A 16,794-nucleotide genomic window follows, 5' to 3' on the forward strand; every position below is an offset into this window, starting at 1 on the left:
TTGTATAGCTACCCAACAGGTGACTAAATTCCAGAGAGGATCTAAGCTCCAGTTTGACTGTTTGCTGCTGCTGTTTAGTAGGCATTTTAGAACTTCTAAATTTTGCAAGTAAATATTAAAGACGCGGGAAAGTGGATGAAGAACATATCATTAAACAAGGAGCGTATAACACTGTTCCATTCACCCCGACCACACGCAACATAAGAAACCAAAAACTGAAGGAAAATAAACCATCACTCCTCTGCTTCTCCTCCTGCTCTTTACACATCTAATGCATGAAGAACGTGTACAGTAAATCACTCTTGCGTAACAAATGGCGAGGAGCTCACATCTGTTGTACTGTAAAATGAATCCTCAATGTTAATGTAGTAGTTCTCTCGCTTCTCATCATGCCACTTAAACAACCACCTTTATATACTTGAATGCTTCATCTGTTGTAACTCGATCCCTTGCCCTAGCTTGCCAAACAAAAAGCTTTCGAGAAGTTACATAAGAGTAGAGGTCCTTGAACTTCATTGCAACATAGTATTCCTTCTGTTTTGAAATACAAGTGGTTTGACTTTTTGATACGCAGTTTTAAATTGTTTGACTGCATAGTCAAATTCATTATTTTCTAAAAATATTAAAAAAATAAAATTTTGAAAGATTTTAACAATGCGGTCAAAAGACATACAAGAACGTATAAAAAACCTATGTTTCAAAACTGTACTACCGAGAGAGTAATAATCTAGATTAGCTAGAGTTTGGTGGTTGTGATGTGGTTCCTCTAGGGTCCAAACTCCACACAATTTTTGAGAGATTTTATTGAATTTGTGGATGTAAATGGAGGACTATGACATCTACATTCGCTCATTAATTTTAGTAGCTTTCTGACCTATTCCAGAGGACTAAGCACACAGCATCTGGACTATAGCAAAGAAAAGTAGACGCAGAATAATGGAACGAGGAAAATGTAACAACAAAATCTGAAGATAGTTATTGCAACTCTGCTACGATTAGAGCCGTAAATGAACCGAACTCGGACGAACTCTTATCGAACTCGAAAAAAATCTTAATGAACCGATTAATGTTCGATAACTTTGTCGAACAATTTTTTGTGCTTAGGTAATAGACGAACCGAACACGAACGGTTCGCGAACTTGTCGAATTGAACGGAACAGGAGAAGAATAATGTGTATTTTTAAATGATATTTAGGCTATTTTAAATTAATTTAATGAAAAAAATAACCCAAATATTTTATTTATACATTTTCAACATATACAATATCAATTTTAAATAATTCTACAATTGTTAAATAAAATAATACCTAAATTATGAATGTTATATATTATATTATATTACATATAATATTATAATTATTTTTATTTATTATAAACGAACACGAGCTTATCGAACTCGAGCCGAACACGAGTTTGACGAACCGAACATCCTAAAAGTTTGGTTCGGTTCGTTAAGTTTATCAGACGGAAAATGTTATTCGGTAAGCTTACCGGACGAGCTTACCGAACTCCAATACGAACTGAACGAGATTACCGAACAATTCGGTTCATTTACAGCTCTAGCTACGATGCTACTGAAATGATTTGATATTGTTGTAAAAGAAAATTTAAGTATAGTTTTGCGTAACACAGAATAACACAAGGTATCTACAAATTTAATTCAGTTTCCATTTTCTTGTAAGAAATCAGCAGTACCGTGTGGAAATTTCGAGTCCCCAGTCAACGGTAGATATTTCCCCCATTCCTGGCTAGTTGGCTGCTGGAGCCAAAACGTATTGATTGATTAAGGAAAATGTTAGAGCACAGAATTATGTACAAAAATATTCACATAAAGAGTATGTGTCAACTTTTGATTGAAATGGGCCCCCTGTATCCCACCTCAGTTGCCACATCATTTTGTGCAAAATTCTGTACCCAATTTTGTGCATATAGCACTGCTCATTGATTAATAACTACTGTATTAACTACTGCTCTGGACTCTGACAAACACATTCGCAAACACTCTGTTTTTGTTGTCCATGCATTCTCAAGGTTGAAATTAAGAAACAACCTGATAAGTCTGATAACTGTGTTTTGCCGAATAATGTTCAGTACCAATAGTTCGAACCTTGTACCATTTTCTCTTCTTCATTGTGCAACCATGTTTTTCAACATTCTCTTCTTTTTGGTATTGGTATCCTCAACAACTTTCGTGTATTCATTTTCAAACAATGTCACCGATCAACAGGCTTTGCTTTCCTTCAAGGTCTCAATAACTGGTCCCCTGGGAGTCCTAGACTCATGGAATGATTCCATTCACTTCTGTCATTGGACAGGCGTTACATGCAACCGCAAAAGACAGAGGGTAACAGCACTCGACCTCTCATTAGAACGTTTGGTGGGTAAATTGTCTCCTCATATTGGAAACTTATCGTTTCTAAGAACACTTTACCTATATGAAAACAACCTTTATGGCATGATTCCAAATGAAATTGGTCGACTGTCGCGCCTAAGACATCTTTCTCTGGGAAACAACTCTTTTCAAGGCAGATTTCCTGACAATCTGCTTCATTGCAGAGATATCACATTCATCAATTTGGATAACAACCATCTTGAAGGAAAACTACCCACTGATTTTTCTTTTTGGTCTAAGCTCGATAAGTTTTTTGTTACAAGCAATCATATTAATGGATCAATTCCACCTTCAATAGGGAATATATCATCTCTTCGTGCTCTTAATCTAGGCGGTAATAATCTGTTTGGGGAGATACCTTCGGAACTGGGTCATCTTGCAAAATTAGAGGATCTTGATTTGACTCAAAACAGGTTTTCGGGTATGGTTCCCCAGTCACTTTACAACATTTCGTCTCTTTATTCTCTTCGTCTAGCTCATAATGTGTTCAAAGGAAACCTTCCATCGGATTTGGGTTTTATCCAGCTTCCCAGACTGCAATTCTTCAACGCTGTAAATAACAGTTTTACAGGCCCAATTCCAGCTTCGATAGCTAATGCTTCAAATCTTGTTTACTTTGACATATCAGGTAACAATATAACTGGGCCTATACCAAACAATTTGGGCAGCCTTCCTGATATTCAAGTTCTTGGTCTCGGTCAGAATCTCCTTGGAGAGAATATGCGGCCTAATGACTGGAGCTTTTTCGATTCCTTGGTTAATTGCACGCATCTAACAAGATTGGGCTTACATGAGAGTAGTTTAAGAGGGGAACTTCCCAATTCCATTGCAAATCTCTCCACCACCCTGGAAGGCTTATATCTTTACGGCAACTACATATACGGAAGCATACCTCATGAAATTGGAAAACTTGTCAACTTGAAAGTACTTAACTTTGGAGACAACTTGTTAACGGGGATCATTCCACAATCAATCGGAAGACTATCCAAGTTAGGCAGGCTAACTTTGTATGATAACAACATTACAGGAGCAATTCCAACTATCATCAGCAACTTTACTGAGTTGGTTACTCTTTATTTATATGGTAATATGCTCCAAGGAAGCATACCCACTCAATTGTTTAACATCTCAACTCTAGAGAAAGTGTTCCTTGATAACAACCAACTTAGAGGTGCAATACCCAAGGAAATTGTGCTTCTTTCCCATTGTATTGTCCTTTATTTGAACCAAAATCTATTCAATGGTCCACTCCCGGCCAACATTGGAAGCTTGAAACAATTGGTTGAATTTGATGTTTCAAACAACAAATTAAGAGGATATATTCCAAATGCTCTTGGTGATTGTGTAATGTTGGAGACGCTATATATGGAAGGAAACCTTTTTCAAGGTAAAATTCCATCATCTTTCAGAGCTTTGAAAAATTTAGCATATCTTGATCTTTCGAACAATAACATCTCTGGGAGCATTCCAAGCTTTTTTGATGGGTTTCGTCAAATTATATTCCTCAACCTGTCACACAACAAGCTTGAGGGTGAAGTTTCGAATGAAGGTCTGTTCTTAAAAGTGGGTGCTTTTTCACTTGATGGAAATTCGGAGCTTTGTGGTGGTATTAAGGAATTGCATTTGCCTGCTTGCCCTGAAAAAGCCTTGAAGAATAAGAAAAAAGCATTTTCCTGGAGAATAATACTAATCCTGATTCTTGTCCCCATCGGTATGGTGTTAGCATGTCTTTTGTTAATTACTTATCGACGTAGAAACTCCAAGAAGAAGCTGAACGGCCCTGTCCTGGTTTTAAAGGATGATCAATATCCTAAACTTTCATACCAAGACCTTTTACTAGCTACAAATGAGTTTTCTCCGGACAATTTGATTGGTGAAGGAAGATATGGTTCCGTTTACAAAGGACATCTTGAATCAGTGGAACAGGTAGTTGCTGTGAAGGTACTAAACGGTGAAATTCATGGAGCCAATAAGACATTTTTGGCAGAATGTGAAACATTAAGAAATATTCGCCATCGAAATCTTATCAAGATCATCACAGCATGCTCTAGCATTGATTTTAAGGGCAATGACTTCAAGGCATTGGTTTTTGATTTCATGACAAATGGGAGTCTAGACAGTTGGTTGCATCCAGGCCCTTTCAATCAAAGCGATGAGAGAAACTTGTCTCTACTCCAAAGATTAAACATTTCCATAGATGTTGCACTGGGAGTAGATTACCTGCATCATCACACGCATGAAAGTATCATTCATTGCGACCTAAAGCCAAGTAACATTCTTCTTGATGAGAATTTTGTGGCTCGTATCGGTGATTTTGGTTTGGCAAGGTTCTGCTTTTCTAATACCTCTACGTCTACGGGTGACATCAATCAAGCACAAACGAGTTCAAGTGGTATACGTGGGACAATTGGTTATGTTCCTCCAGGTGACTTTTCATACTATTTTGAATTTTCCTTATCAATATTGAGTACTACTTTAACTATTGAGTTGAACGGTTACTATATACTTTGCTTCATATCTTAATTACTATAATTTGCGAGGACTATCATATATCATAAATGTCACTTTTTGCCGATCTTATAAACCCTTTAGCATTGCAGAGTATGGGATGTTTGGGGAGATATCCGCGGAGGGAGATGTGTATAGCTTTGGAATTCTCCTATTAGAAATGTTTTCAGGGAAGCGGCCTACGGACGATGACAATAATCTTCACGACTTTGTGAAGAAGGCACTCCCTCAAAGAGTGATGGATATCGTTGATCCACGGATCATACTCAATCAAGAACATGGCATGACTATAGATCCATCATACAGTGGGGTTGTCATAGAGGTATGCCTGAAATTGATTTTTGAAGTGGGGATATTATGTTCGGAAGTGACGCCAAGAGAACGGATTGATATTGGTGTTGCTATTAAGCAGTTACGTTTGGCAAGAGACAAACTTGTACAGGGCACACAGTAACTTGGGTGAGAGTAAAAATAGGCATCCTGATATTTACTCTCTGAAGGTGACAAGGGAGAGTCTGTTTTTATGCATTTTCCATATTTTTATCTTTTTATATTTATATGTTTGGATATTTACATATTTACGATCGGTGTTTTGAAAAACACGAAACATACATAATTGATGAAGACACTGTACATGAAGTGATCCAATATTAATTGGATAATGGGATGATTTTGATTGTTTGCTGCTGTTTTTGTTTAGTACGCATTTTAAAACTTCTAAATTAACAGACATAATTGATGAAGACACGACACGTGAAGTGATCGAATATTAATTGAATTATGGGATGATTTTGACTGTTTGCTGCTATCTCTCTTTTTGTTTAGTACGCATTTATAAACTTCTAAATTTTGCAAGTACATATTAAAGACGGGGAATCAGATGAAGTATATATTATCAGAGAAATGAAAACTGAACAACATAATAAGAGCTTCACCTGCATATCAATTACACTAAAAGAGTTCATAGTTCATACAACAGCATACAAGGTACATGATATCCAACTTGCCCCTAAACTATTTTCTGGTTAGAAGAAAATACATGGTGATGCAATTACTTTCAGAGCTCGCAGGTGAAAGCGATTTTCATCAATCTTTACCAGCAGGCTGACGGAATGCATAGTAGCTACAATATCATTACAAGGTTTTGACAATTCCGCTGGACGGATTTTACATGAAATACAATCACCCAAATCCCAATCCACGAGGTTTGAGGATGAAAAAAAATAAACCATCCGTACTTATTTGCCTCTGCATCTCTTCCTACTCTTTACACATCTAATGCGTGAAGAACATGTACAGTAAATCACTCTTGCCTAATAAATGGGGAGGAACTCACATCTGTTGTACTGTAAAATGAATCCTCAATACCAAAGTAGTTATCTTCCTTCTCATCATCCCACTTAACAACCTCCCTTATGTACTTAAATGCTTCGTCTATTGTAACTCGATCCCTTGCCCTAGCTTGCCAAACAAAAAGCTTTCGAGAAGTTAGAGAAGAGTAGAGGTCTTTGAACTTCATCGCGACATAGTAATAAGCTTGATTAGCTAGAGTTTGGTTGTTGTGATGGGGTTGTACTGGGCTGAAGTCGGAGAACCAATCACAAGTACTTAGTGGGACCCGGTTCACCTTCTCCTCGAAAAGATCATACTTGTTTAAAATCAAAACAAAGGGAGTGTCTTTAAAACATGGATGCCTGATCATCTTTTCAAATAGTTCTTTGCTTTCCATCATCTTGTTTACAAGAAGCACACCGCTTCCGCCATTCTCAGCGGAAACCGACATCTGCTCATAGTCAGTCAGGGCAACACAAAAGACAACTACACGAACATCTTCAAACATTTCCACCCACTTGCAACCATCGGTCATGCCTTTAGCATTTACCCTAATTAATTGGTACCTGGAAATTAAAAAAATATGAATGATAAGATAGTAAAACGAAAATGATAATCACAATGAGCTACTTGAAGTATTAACGGGCTGTTGTTTCTCTTTAAATTTGTGCACGTTTTATACAAAGAAAAATAACTTAAATACAATAGAAGAGGAAAAATCACATGGACCAAATTGTCCCTACAATCAATTACCCATAAAAACTAAATATTCACCATTTTTATAAGATCTAGTTATGCTGATCCATTAAAAACAGGACAAAATTAATAGCAGATGTAGTTAAAGTTGAATCTTTCACTGGTAGAGTGCTACCTAATATTGCAGTCACAGACAAGCCTTATAGATTTTTCATATGTTATCCTAATTTATAACCCAGTATTAGAAAAACAAGGCCCTGTTACTAAATTGCCTTTATGAAACCATACTTTGTAATAAGCATTAGAAGGTTATAATATAAAACAAAGTAATAATAATAATAGCAATTTAATATTACAGAACATGCTGACTTGGAAAATTATTGCCTTTAGTTATGATTTACCAACGTATCCTGCAAAGGGATGTGTCAATTTTTTTTATTCAAGAAACTAAGCAGGGAAAACAAACTTTCTCTACTTTGCTTTTTATTTTTGCTAAGTGCAACTATTAGACACATAAAATCAAAAAATTAATTACCTAGTCAAAGGTGGGAGTTGAGCTTCCATGTCTGTGTAGGTTTCAGACATCGGGCTACGATCATCCAGCGAGAACTCTATGAAAGCTAGACCATTTCCCTGAGTGACTCCTTCTGCATATAGTATGTCCTTTTCTGAAGGTTCATATTCATTACTAGACACTTCGACAGCCTGAAAAGATGTGAAAATAAGATTGCATGGCTCTTTAACATATAAATCAAAGATATGATTTAGTATGAGATAATATAACTACAAAACAGAAGACAAACAAAACATTTGCAACTGTGGTAACAAACTGAGCTGAAGATGGCATGTGTAGACATATATTTACAACATCACATTGCTGTTAAAGGACAAAATCCTGACAGAGGATATTACTTGAGCTCAAAAGAAACAGGTGCTGGGAAAAACTTTCCCTTACAGCAGTACAGACCTAATAAGTAAACATTTATAAGAATTTCAATATCAGAAATCAGCCATCATATAGTGATATGATTCCACATTTCAGTCATTTGACAGCTAGAGGGTATCATATCAGTCTTCAACTAATCCTCGGAGATGTATATTTAATCATATGTATGTAGATGGACCTTTAGTGAATGACTATGTTCATGCAAACACAACTGATAGTACAATTGTTCTATCAGAAAAAAGTCAAGAACTCATATATTCTAAACAGTGATAATATAACCTGTAACCACCAAGCATCTACTTCAAAATGCCACTGTTCTGTACAGTGGGAAAAAGTATATTCTGAACGGTAAATTAGATACCCGGTCTAGGAAGTATTCTGCCACATCAGGAAGGAAGTGAAGCTCATCTTTTCTCTTGTATGTTTCCTGTATAGCAGGGTCTTTCCACACTTCTTCAACCAGTGGAGCATATTCACGAGTTGCTGCAGGGAAGAATGCATCCAAATCACCAGTGGCTATAATGTCTAAGAGCCAGTCAGAAAAATGCTTTAATCTCGGGTTGATAGAATAGATACATTGACTATTCTCATCAGTATCAACCTCTCCACCTGAAAATAAATTTAATCTAGTAAGACGGTATATGGCCATGCCTGGTGCACACTTCTCAGTAGTGATCACACAAACAATAATACTGAATAACAACGCTATGGCAAAAATGGACCGACCAACAATGGAAAAATAACAGTGAAGGACTTATTTTATGAGCAAAAAAAGTACCGAGAGAATTTTTCTTGAGCATGGTCTCCTCCTCAAAACGCTCCCGTCCATCAAGTAAAATACTGAGATATTTGTACATGTTGCTCTGGATCATAAGCTTAATGTCTTGTAATTCCTCAAATGTAAATCTGTTCCCATACAAAAATTTTGCCTGTTCATCAAGACAAAAATAATTAAGATGAATGTCCACTTGCATATCAATCCTGACCAAGTTGTCTAAATTCTAATTTATATAACCTACAAATGGATAAATTTTCAAGAATAGAACTTGGTCTAGATTTCTATGTTTACATGGCAGAATATAGAGAGAAAAGAAAAAGACAATGAACACTAGAGATTAGTGCAGTGGACTGTGTGTATATCTCTTATACTACTACTACTGCGATTTTTTTGTTATGTTGTGTTATTAAAAGAAGGAAGACCAAGCCTCTTTATATAGATAAACTCAGCTTCCTCCTACAGTTTGCTACAATAACACATGCTGCAGTAACTATGATGTCATTATAGTGACATCATCTTTCCTACCTTACTTCTAGCTTATATTTAACACGCCTCCAGTCAAACCCCGAAACTTGGTGGGCTGAAAGACCTATCTTGGATTTAAGAGTGGACACCAGTAGCCCTTGACTGTAATCTAAGCATCCAACTAAACCCTTGAGATTATGTGATTGACTTTTAGGATACCTGGACTTGAACTTGCAACCACAGAGTATATTTTAGGCCATGTCAAAAACACAGGAGGTATCAGAGCATAATCTCAGTGTTCCAGACAAGACCCCATCTTAGGATAACTTACCTTGAGATGAAAAATATGACAACACGTGTGGTGGTGTTTACAAGCTGGAATTCAACCAGTGAGTATTCCATTATAGCTCTACACTGGCATGTATTCAGATCTTGGTTTAGTTTATGTTTTGTACGGCTATAGGTTGAAGCTATAAGTCTGGTTCTGGGCAGCTTGTGGTTTGCTTGTGTTTCCCTTGAAAACCACAAGCTTCAACTGAAAACTACTTCTCTCTACTCCCGCTCTGATACCATATCTAGCTTTCAATGTTTAGAGGACAGAATATAGAGAAAAATGAGAAAGATAATGAACACAAGAGATTAGGACAGTGAACTGTGTGTATATTTCTTATACTACTACTGCTGCGGCTTTTTCCAGTTATGTTGTGTTATTACAAGAACGAAGACTAAGCCTCTTTATATAGATAAATTCAGCTTCCTCCTAAAGCTTGCTACAATAGTTACTTGGTACCTACACATGCTGCAGAGAAGCAAGGAACTACACCCACAAAGGTTTGAATTGAAAGTGGAGTATAGTCTAAGAAGTTGACAAGTTCAAAACTTAGTTCAGATCTCCTGGACTGATAGTTTATGGTAGAATTACATTACAAATCTACACAATCATTGACAAAACCTAGCATGTTTAAAAGAATTAGAACAACTGCAGATAATTAATATATGAGCACATAGGTAATGCTTCATGTGATTACAACGTATATAACACTCTCATTCGATAATTTTACCGCATGTAGGGTACCAAGGTTTCTGTCTTACAAAAAAAGTGCAGATTTCTAGGAATCCTAAAAATGGTCATATTCACTGTATAGAAACAAAAAAAGAGTTGTGAAAATATACAAAAACAGTTTGACCAATTGCAACCAAAATCAACTTTTTCTAACTTTTTTAAACACAAAGATTTGCAGTTGCATTTAGTTTAGTCACCTGCAAACTTCATATGTTCTAGTTGCACTGGGTCTGCAACAGTGTATTTTTAAAAAACTTTTAAAACTTTGTATTTCTGCATAACAAATTAATAAAAAACATATATTGGCATGTGGCACATATTGTGTTGTATTTTTGCAACAAAGTTTTAAAAGTTGTGTAAAAATGAACAAGCCTCCAAAACTTCTGCTATCCAAGAAAACATATAAAAAGATCCACATTGTTCTTGCGAGATATTTGATCCATTTCTTTGACAAGGTATATCAGTTTAGTATTAACATTTTAAATAAAAAAAATTGGACATCATTAGCGAATCCTAAAATTTTTATACAAAAAGGAAAAACCTGCTTGAAGATGGTACTAGTTCCGGAACCTTCAAGTCCCATTAGAAAAATCTTCTGGACTTTTTTCTGCTCCAGATAGTTTGGGACAGTAGTATAATTGCTAGGCTCATCTCTTTGTCCATGAGGCTGACCACGTGGCACAGGCAAGGAGAAAAATGCGCACACAAAACGAGTTAATGCCTACATGACAAGAAGAATCCTAATTGTTATTTCATGATTTACACTTCTATATCATATACATTTTGAAGTAGTTGTAGTTGCAGTACAAACCTTTTCCCAAATATTTCCCCTAATATTATTCTGACCCTCTTCCTCATAACGACCATCGTCATACACCCAGAAATGTGTATCACGGGGACATTGAACGTTAGCCATCTGCAACACAAGCCAAACTAGAGAACTTAACACAAATTGTTAAGGAAAAACTCCAAGAAAAAGGAAGGCATACTTTTATTATGAATGGAACAGAGCACATGATACATTTATGAGCAGCACTGACGAAATTTAGTCTCACCCGTCATCTCTTGAACCAGGGTCTAACATGAATTCACGATCACTCTTGTTAGTCAGGCTATATGAACTACATTTATAACTAACAAATTTTGCTACAGCGGCGCAATTAATACGGAACAAATATAAACTTATACAAAAAATACTATGAAATTATGTAAAATAAATTTAAATATACAGCAGACATAATAACCAAAGGAAAAAAAAAAATGGATCCACTCATCCACATGTTCCCTTTACATATTAATAAGAGATACATGATATTGTCCAGGGATAGAATTATTTTCCCAGGGCTACCTAGACACCGCTCATTATGTACACTTATTACTGGGATAGGATCCTCCTTATCTACTAAATACAAAACGTCGTAATTTGTGTGGAATGGAGTAATTCAGTAGTTGCTCAGGAGTTTATTAGCTATCACTACTGCAACTGCTAACTTCTATTTATAAAGTTATAGATTCAAAGCCAGTCGAGAAAGATATGTCAAAAGCTGCTATAAAGCAGCAAATAGAGTAATCTAAACATATTTAAATGTTTATAGCCTCTAGTGTATAGAGACTAAGAGGACATCTAGACGGCTCATGATTCCATGATCTGAGACAGTGCAGAATTAGTTTTCTCTCTAATGGAATCATTATATAAATTATTTACTTCAGAAGAATATGCAATTTATATAAAGAGAAGCCAGAATGATAAAAGACTAACCCTTAGCACTCTTAATTCAAGTTTTGTAATTTCTCGACCATTTATGTAAACTTCAGTATTTCCATTGCTAGCATTTGGGCTGAGTTTCCCTGAAAAACTTAAATTTGAACTTATAACTCTATCTGGTTTTTCGCCTTCCTGCCAAGCGAAAGCAATATAATATCATTAGCAATACTCTTCCCACTTAAAAATATAAGTATCATTAGCTTAAGAAGTATGAAAAGAAACAATTACCTTTCCCCACATGCCAGATTCCTTGTCATACCAATATCTACCAGGATTCAATTTTCGAGGAGGTAAAGGGCACCCAAGGAGCTCAGACATCTCTTCTGGCTTCAGTGGAAATCCATTCACAATCAGTTGCTCCGGCCGAAGTTGATTGGCTGAACATTCTTTCTCCGCCTTCATTATCTGCTTGACTTCCAAGGGACTGAGTAATCTGGACAGTAACCTGGAGTGCCTACCCAATTTCAACCTATTTGATTCATCAATTGGCTCCCCAATGCAAGTAACACATTTACGGCCTTCAGGCATTGAACCCATAGCCCTGAGCACACAATTGCTACAATACTTTGCATCGCAAACCAAACATGACTCCTTTGTTTCCCACTTCCCTTTTCCACAGCGATAGCACACTCTTCTTTTTGCTTTCTTTTTCTTCTTTTTCTCCTTGGTAACTCCAACATATTCAGGATATCTTGGCTCCTCCTTATCCACCTCTTTACTTTCAGTTCTATCAACTGTATTGAATGTAACAACAGGGGCTCTTCTAACTGATTGTTGATGAACATTATTAGGTTGATTGTTTACAGAAGTCGGCGAACCTGACAAGGAACCCGAAGAAGAATCCCGGTTGTGCAACACAGACACCTCAGACTCAGAACTTCCTGATACTCTAGGACTATGGTTAGCTGGACTAGTCACACTACCAGCAATATAAGACACATGCAAAGAAATTGGTTCTACAACTGGTGGAACATCTCGACTAACCGATCTTTTAGCATCAGAGAAAGAATCATCTGCCATAGAAGCTGTCGCAATCGAACTCGACTTCACATCAAGGGGTTCTACCTTAGGAAGCTCATAAGACACTGGAGGACCACTATACTCCATCGCTATCGAATAATCAAGATCAGACTCATTTTCAGGTATGGGAGCCCCAGGAGGAAGCATCTTTCTAACTATCTCCCTCCAATCCTCTTCCCCATTTCTCTCCATCTCAATCAAAAAATTCAAGAAGTACAAATTCTTTAACTATACACTCTCACTTCACAGCAATAAATTACAATCTACAGCCTTTAAATGCCCCAAATTCAAAACCCCACATCAAGAAAACTGATCCTGAAGAGGGCTGCTCCATAACTTTGAAAAACAAGCCACCACCAAGTCAAGATACAGATAGAGTTACAATCTTGACACTAAATTCAAAGACCCACCAGTCAAAAACACACAATAAATGAAGATGAACCTCACAATTCAAGAAAAGATTCAAACTTGAAACAAGCTAGCAACAATACAACTCAAATACTACAAAAATTTCATATTAAAACAAAACTATACACAAAGTCTAAGGGAGCTGAGATTACCAAGTAAAAAGGAGTTGATATGGAGCTGAAATCAGCAAGCATGGGGAGTCAAAGAAAGCCAAACAAACAAAAACAAAAGACTATAAAGATTGGACAGTGGTAATAAACATGCTTCAACCAATTAAAGAAAAAGATAATATTTAAAAAAAGAAAAATCTTTTGGAGGAAAGTGTGTGACTTTATCATAAAAGAAGTGAGAAGAGAAAGTGGGTGTAAAATGTGCAATTAGAGAAAAGGACAAGCTCTTAAAGTGAATCCGAGGAGTGGGTACAAATAATTTTTCTTTTTCTTTTTTATCTTTCACTTATGAATATTTAATTTATAAAACATGTCGAGTTCGAATTTGTTAACTAGGTATAAATGGAGATGTCGACTTGAGCTTGAATATGCCGGATTATAATTTACACATGAGTATTTTGTTAAATAGGAAGCTCTGGTTTCTTTTGTGTTCTGCATGAGGGATATCAAGAATATGGAAGACAGCAGAGGAAGTTTGGCCAATTAATTTAAGTGTCTGTTTGACCTGATTAATAATTTAAATTACACAAATACTTTTATGTTTGAATTTGAAGCAGCTTTTGAGCAGACATTGCGAAAAATGGTGCAATTATTTTTATGCTTAAGCTGTGAGTTATCAAATTGGATACTGGTCCCACGTATGTATGTCGGAATTTATACATTCTCCATTGTCGGATAATATAATCATCGATCGGAATTATCGCAAATTTCTATCATGTAAAATACTTATTCGATCATCTTAGTTTAAAAAGTCACTCAACATATAAAAAAATATTTTAGTTGTCAAGTAGAAAAAAATAATATTATATAAATTTGTTATAATTTGACTATTTAGATCATCCTGCAATTATAAAATTATACATACACATGAGGGGATCATGTAATTTACGGAATAATAGAAAGCAAAGGTGAAAACTAGAGTAGAGACGAATAATCTGCTGAAAACAAAGAAGACAGACGAGGTGGGACCAAAAGGAGTGACACGCTCGGTCCTGTGTGCGAATGCGATTAACAAAACTTTTGTTTGAATTTGTTTAGCAGATGATTCCATCTCCTCTCAAAATAAATAGGGTGTAAAAGACAAGTTTTTTTGCCTTTCTAACAAGGTACCATGTCCTGCGGTGGGAGCCATGACAGTGGTGCAACAAAGAGTCTGTGCAAAATGACTTCAATGTTAGAGGGCATGTAACTTATTTTTAAGTTTTAATAACTGACGCATATTTTTAACTAATATGATTGTATGTCAGATATTATTATTTTTAATTATATATTTGTAGCTAGAATATTGGTTATACATTTATTAAAATATTAATTTTAATTATGTGATCAAAATACTTAAAAATGTGTATCAAAATTAAAATATTATGTAATAGAAAATAAAGAGTAAATATTTAATAACAAACTCAGAATTTTATATTTTCTAAACAGTATAAATTATAAATCTTCAAGAGTTTAGATTTTTATGGTAAAACTGACCCTATTTTGAATAAAAATTATATATAAATATATAAATTTTCTAAAATTAAAATAAAATATTTTCTGAATCGCATCGAAATGGGACAGTCAGGTGGGATTATATATAAGAATTGATTAATTATGTATTGTCTTGGGACACACATTATATTTTAGAATTCTAATTAATTTTTAGTTTTTGACCATTCAATATATTTTTCTAGATTTTAATTTTTAATATTAAATTTGAGACGCGGATTATATAAATAATTTGTATATATATATTTTTTATTAAGACATATTAAGAATAAATTCATGGACAAAGTATACCTCTTATGTATAATTATATTTCACCAATAAAATTTATCAAATATGATCTTTTATGATTTACATAACTATATATGCTCACTTAGATGAAGTTAAGTTTGTTATATATGATATGTAGCAGAAGTTTATGTCATTTCTTAATATTTTTATAATCAATCTCTTTATTTCATATAAATTGATTCTACAAAGATAATTTTATAACAATAAAACTATTAATTTTAACTTTGTAATGAATTAAAATATACAATCAAGATATTAATCGCAACAAAATAATTTTGGACATAATAATTTCATTGAAGTTTTTAAATTTTGTATATCAAAAATCAGAATAATTTATAATAGAACATGAAAACAAAAAAAATATATATCCTAATATATTCTATTATATTCATTTATACTGATAACAAATTAATATTTTAGAATATTATTTATCATTGTATTTGTATCAATAGATATTATTATTATAATAAATTAATATTAATATAATACATCAATTTAGTAAAGAGGGACTTATAACGGGTGGCAATTTCGGGTGTTCGTGTCAGCAATTGGATCCATTTTGGGTTAAGCTAAAATCACTTGAAATTGAATAAAATTGAAAATAGAAGTTATTAGAAACGAAATTCCAATTTCGAGTTTCGTGTCAATGGGTGATTTTCGGGTCATTTTCGAGTTTTGTCTCAGTAAAACGGGTTTGAATTCAGATCGGGTTCAAGTCGGGTTCGGATCGTGTTTGATATTGACACCCTCTTGTTCTCAGCCGGGAAAAAAAAGAAGTTATGCTGATTATTATAAGGTACAATCAATGAGCTGCCCGGTGGAGACCGGAGAGAGAAGCAAAAGACCAGTTCAATTATGGACCTGGACCTGGACCATACTACCATATTTATTTCATTTGTATTCAATTCCTGCTGGCCCACATGTAGGAAGAATGAAGATAGGAACAGTACTCAGGCAATCAAGCCGTTGAGACAGTTTTACAATTGTTAAATGATTTATGATAAATTTTTATCATGGCTCGTGTTTTTTTTATTGAATAATTAGAATAATTATTTTTCTGTTCAGTAACTTTTTTGTTAGACAATAGAAATTAATATTTTACATATTTTAATGAAAAAAACTTTATACGTCCCAAATATTTATTATAACACTGATAATTCAATGAATTATTCCAGCAATAAAATTATAGATCGGATAACCCTCCCAAACATACACATTACCTGGACCCATTTCGTAATACCATCAAATTTCTGCTGAAATGGGTTTACATACGTAACTACAGTCATATGTATTGACTGAGAACTGCTTTATGTAAATATGGTTCTTGAAATTAGCAAAAAAATATAAAAATATATGGTTCTGGTGAGCAGCTTCATTTGCGGGTTGGTTGGTTAAGGGGCACATGGTCTTCAGAGTAGGATTTATTTTTTATTTTTGGATATTGGAAGTGTTTGGATTATATACAAATGTGT

At 34.8% G+C, this 16,794-nt stretch overlaps 2 protein-coding genes across 2 annotated transcripts; one reads left to right on the forward strand and one right to left on the reverse strand.

Annotated features, from left to right (window-relative positions):
* The first annotated feature begins 1,992 nt into the window (after nt 1-1,992).
* On the forward strand, nt 1,993-5,587 carry LOC108214809 (probable LRR receptor-like serine/threonine-protein kinase At3g47570). Its single transcript, XM_017387015.2, has 2 exons — nt 1,993-4,817; nt 4,993-5,587. The coding sequence occupies exons 1-2, from the start codon at nt 2,084-2,086 to the stop codon at nt 5,352-5,354; spliced, it is 3,096 nt and encodes a 1,031-aa protein (XP_017242504.1). The 5' UTR covers nt 1,993-2,083; the 3' UTR covers nt 5,355-5,587.
* Nucleotides 5,588-5,811: 224 nt separating this feature from the next.
* LOC108203993 (extra-large guanine nucleotide-binding protein 3-like) lies at nt 5,812-13,663 on the reverse strand. The gene is made up of 9 exons (XM_017373233.2): nt 13,526-13,663; nt 12,174-13,301; nt 11,940-12,077; nt 10,992-11,096; nt 10,722-10,901; nt 8,653-8,803; nt 8,236-8,483; nt 7,464-7,633; nt 5,812-6,798 (listed from the first exon to the last, which is right to left on the reverse strand). The coding sequence occupies exons 2-9, from the start codon at nt 13,155-13,157 to the stop codon at nt 6,204-6,206; spliced, it is 2,571 nt and encodes an 856-aa protein (XP_017228722.1). The 5' UTR covers nt 13,158-13,301; nt 13,526-13,663; the 3' UTR covers nt 5,812-6,203.
* Between the last annotated feature and the right edge of the window lie 3,131 nt (nt 13,664-16,794).

Source organism: Daucus carota, chromosome 1 (genome assembly GCF_001625215.2).
Source record: "Daucus carota subsp. sativus chromosome 1, DH1 v3.0, whole genome shotgun sequence".
Classification (NCBI taxonomy): Eukaryota; Viridiplantae; Streptophyta; class Magnoliopsida; order Apiales; family Apiaceae; genus Daucus; species Daucus carota.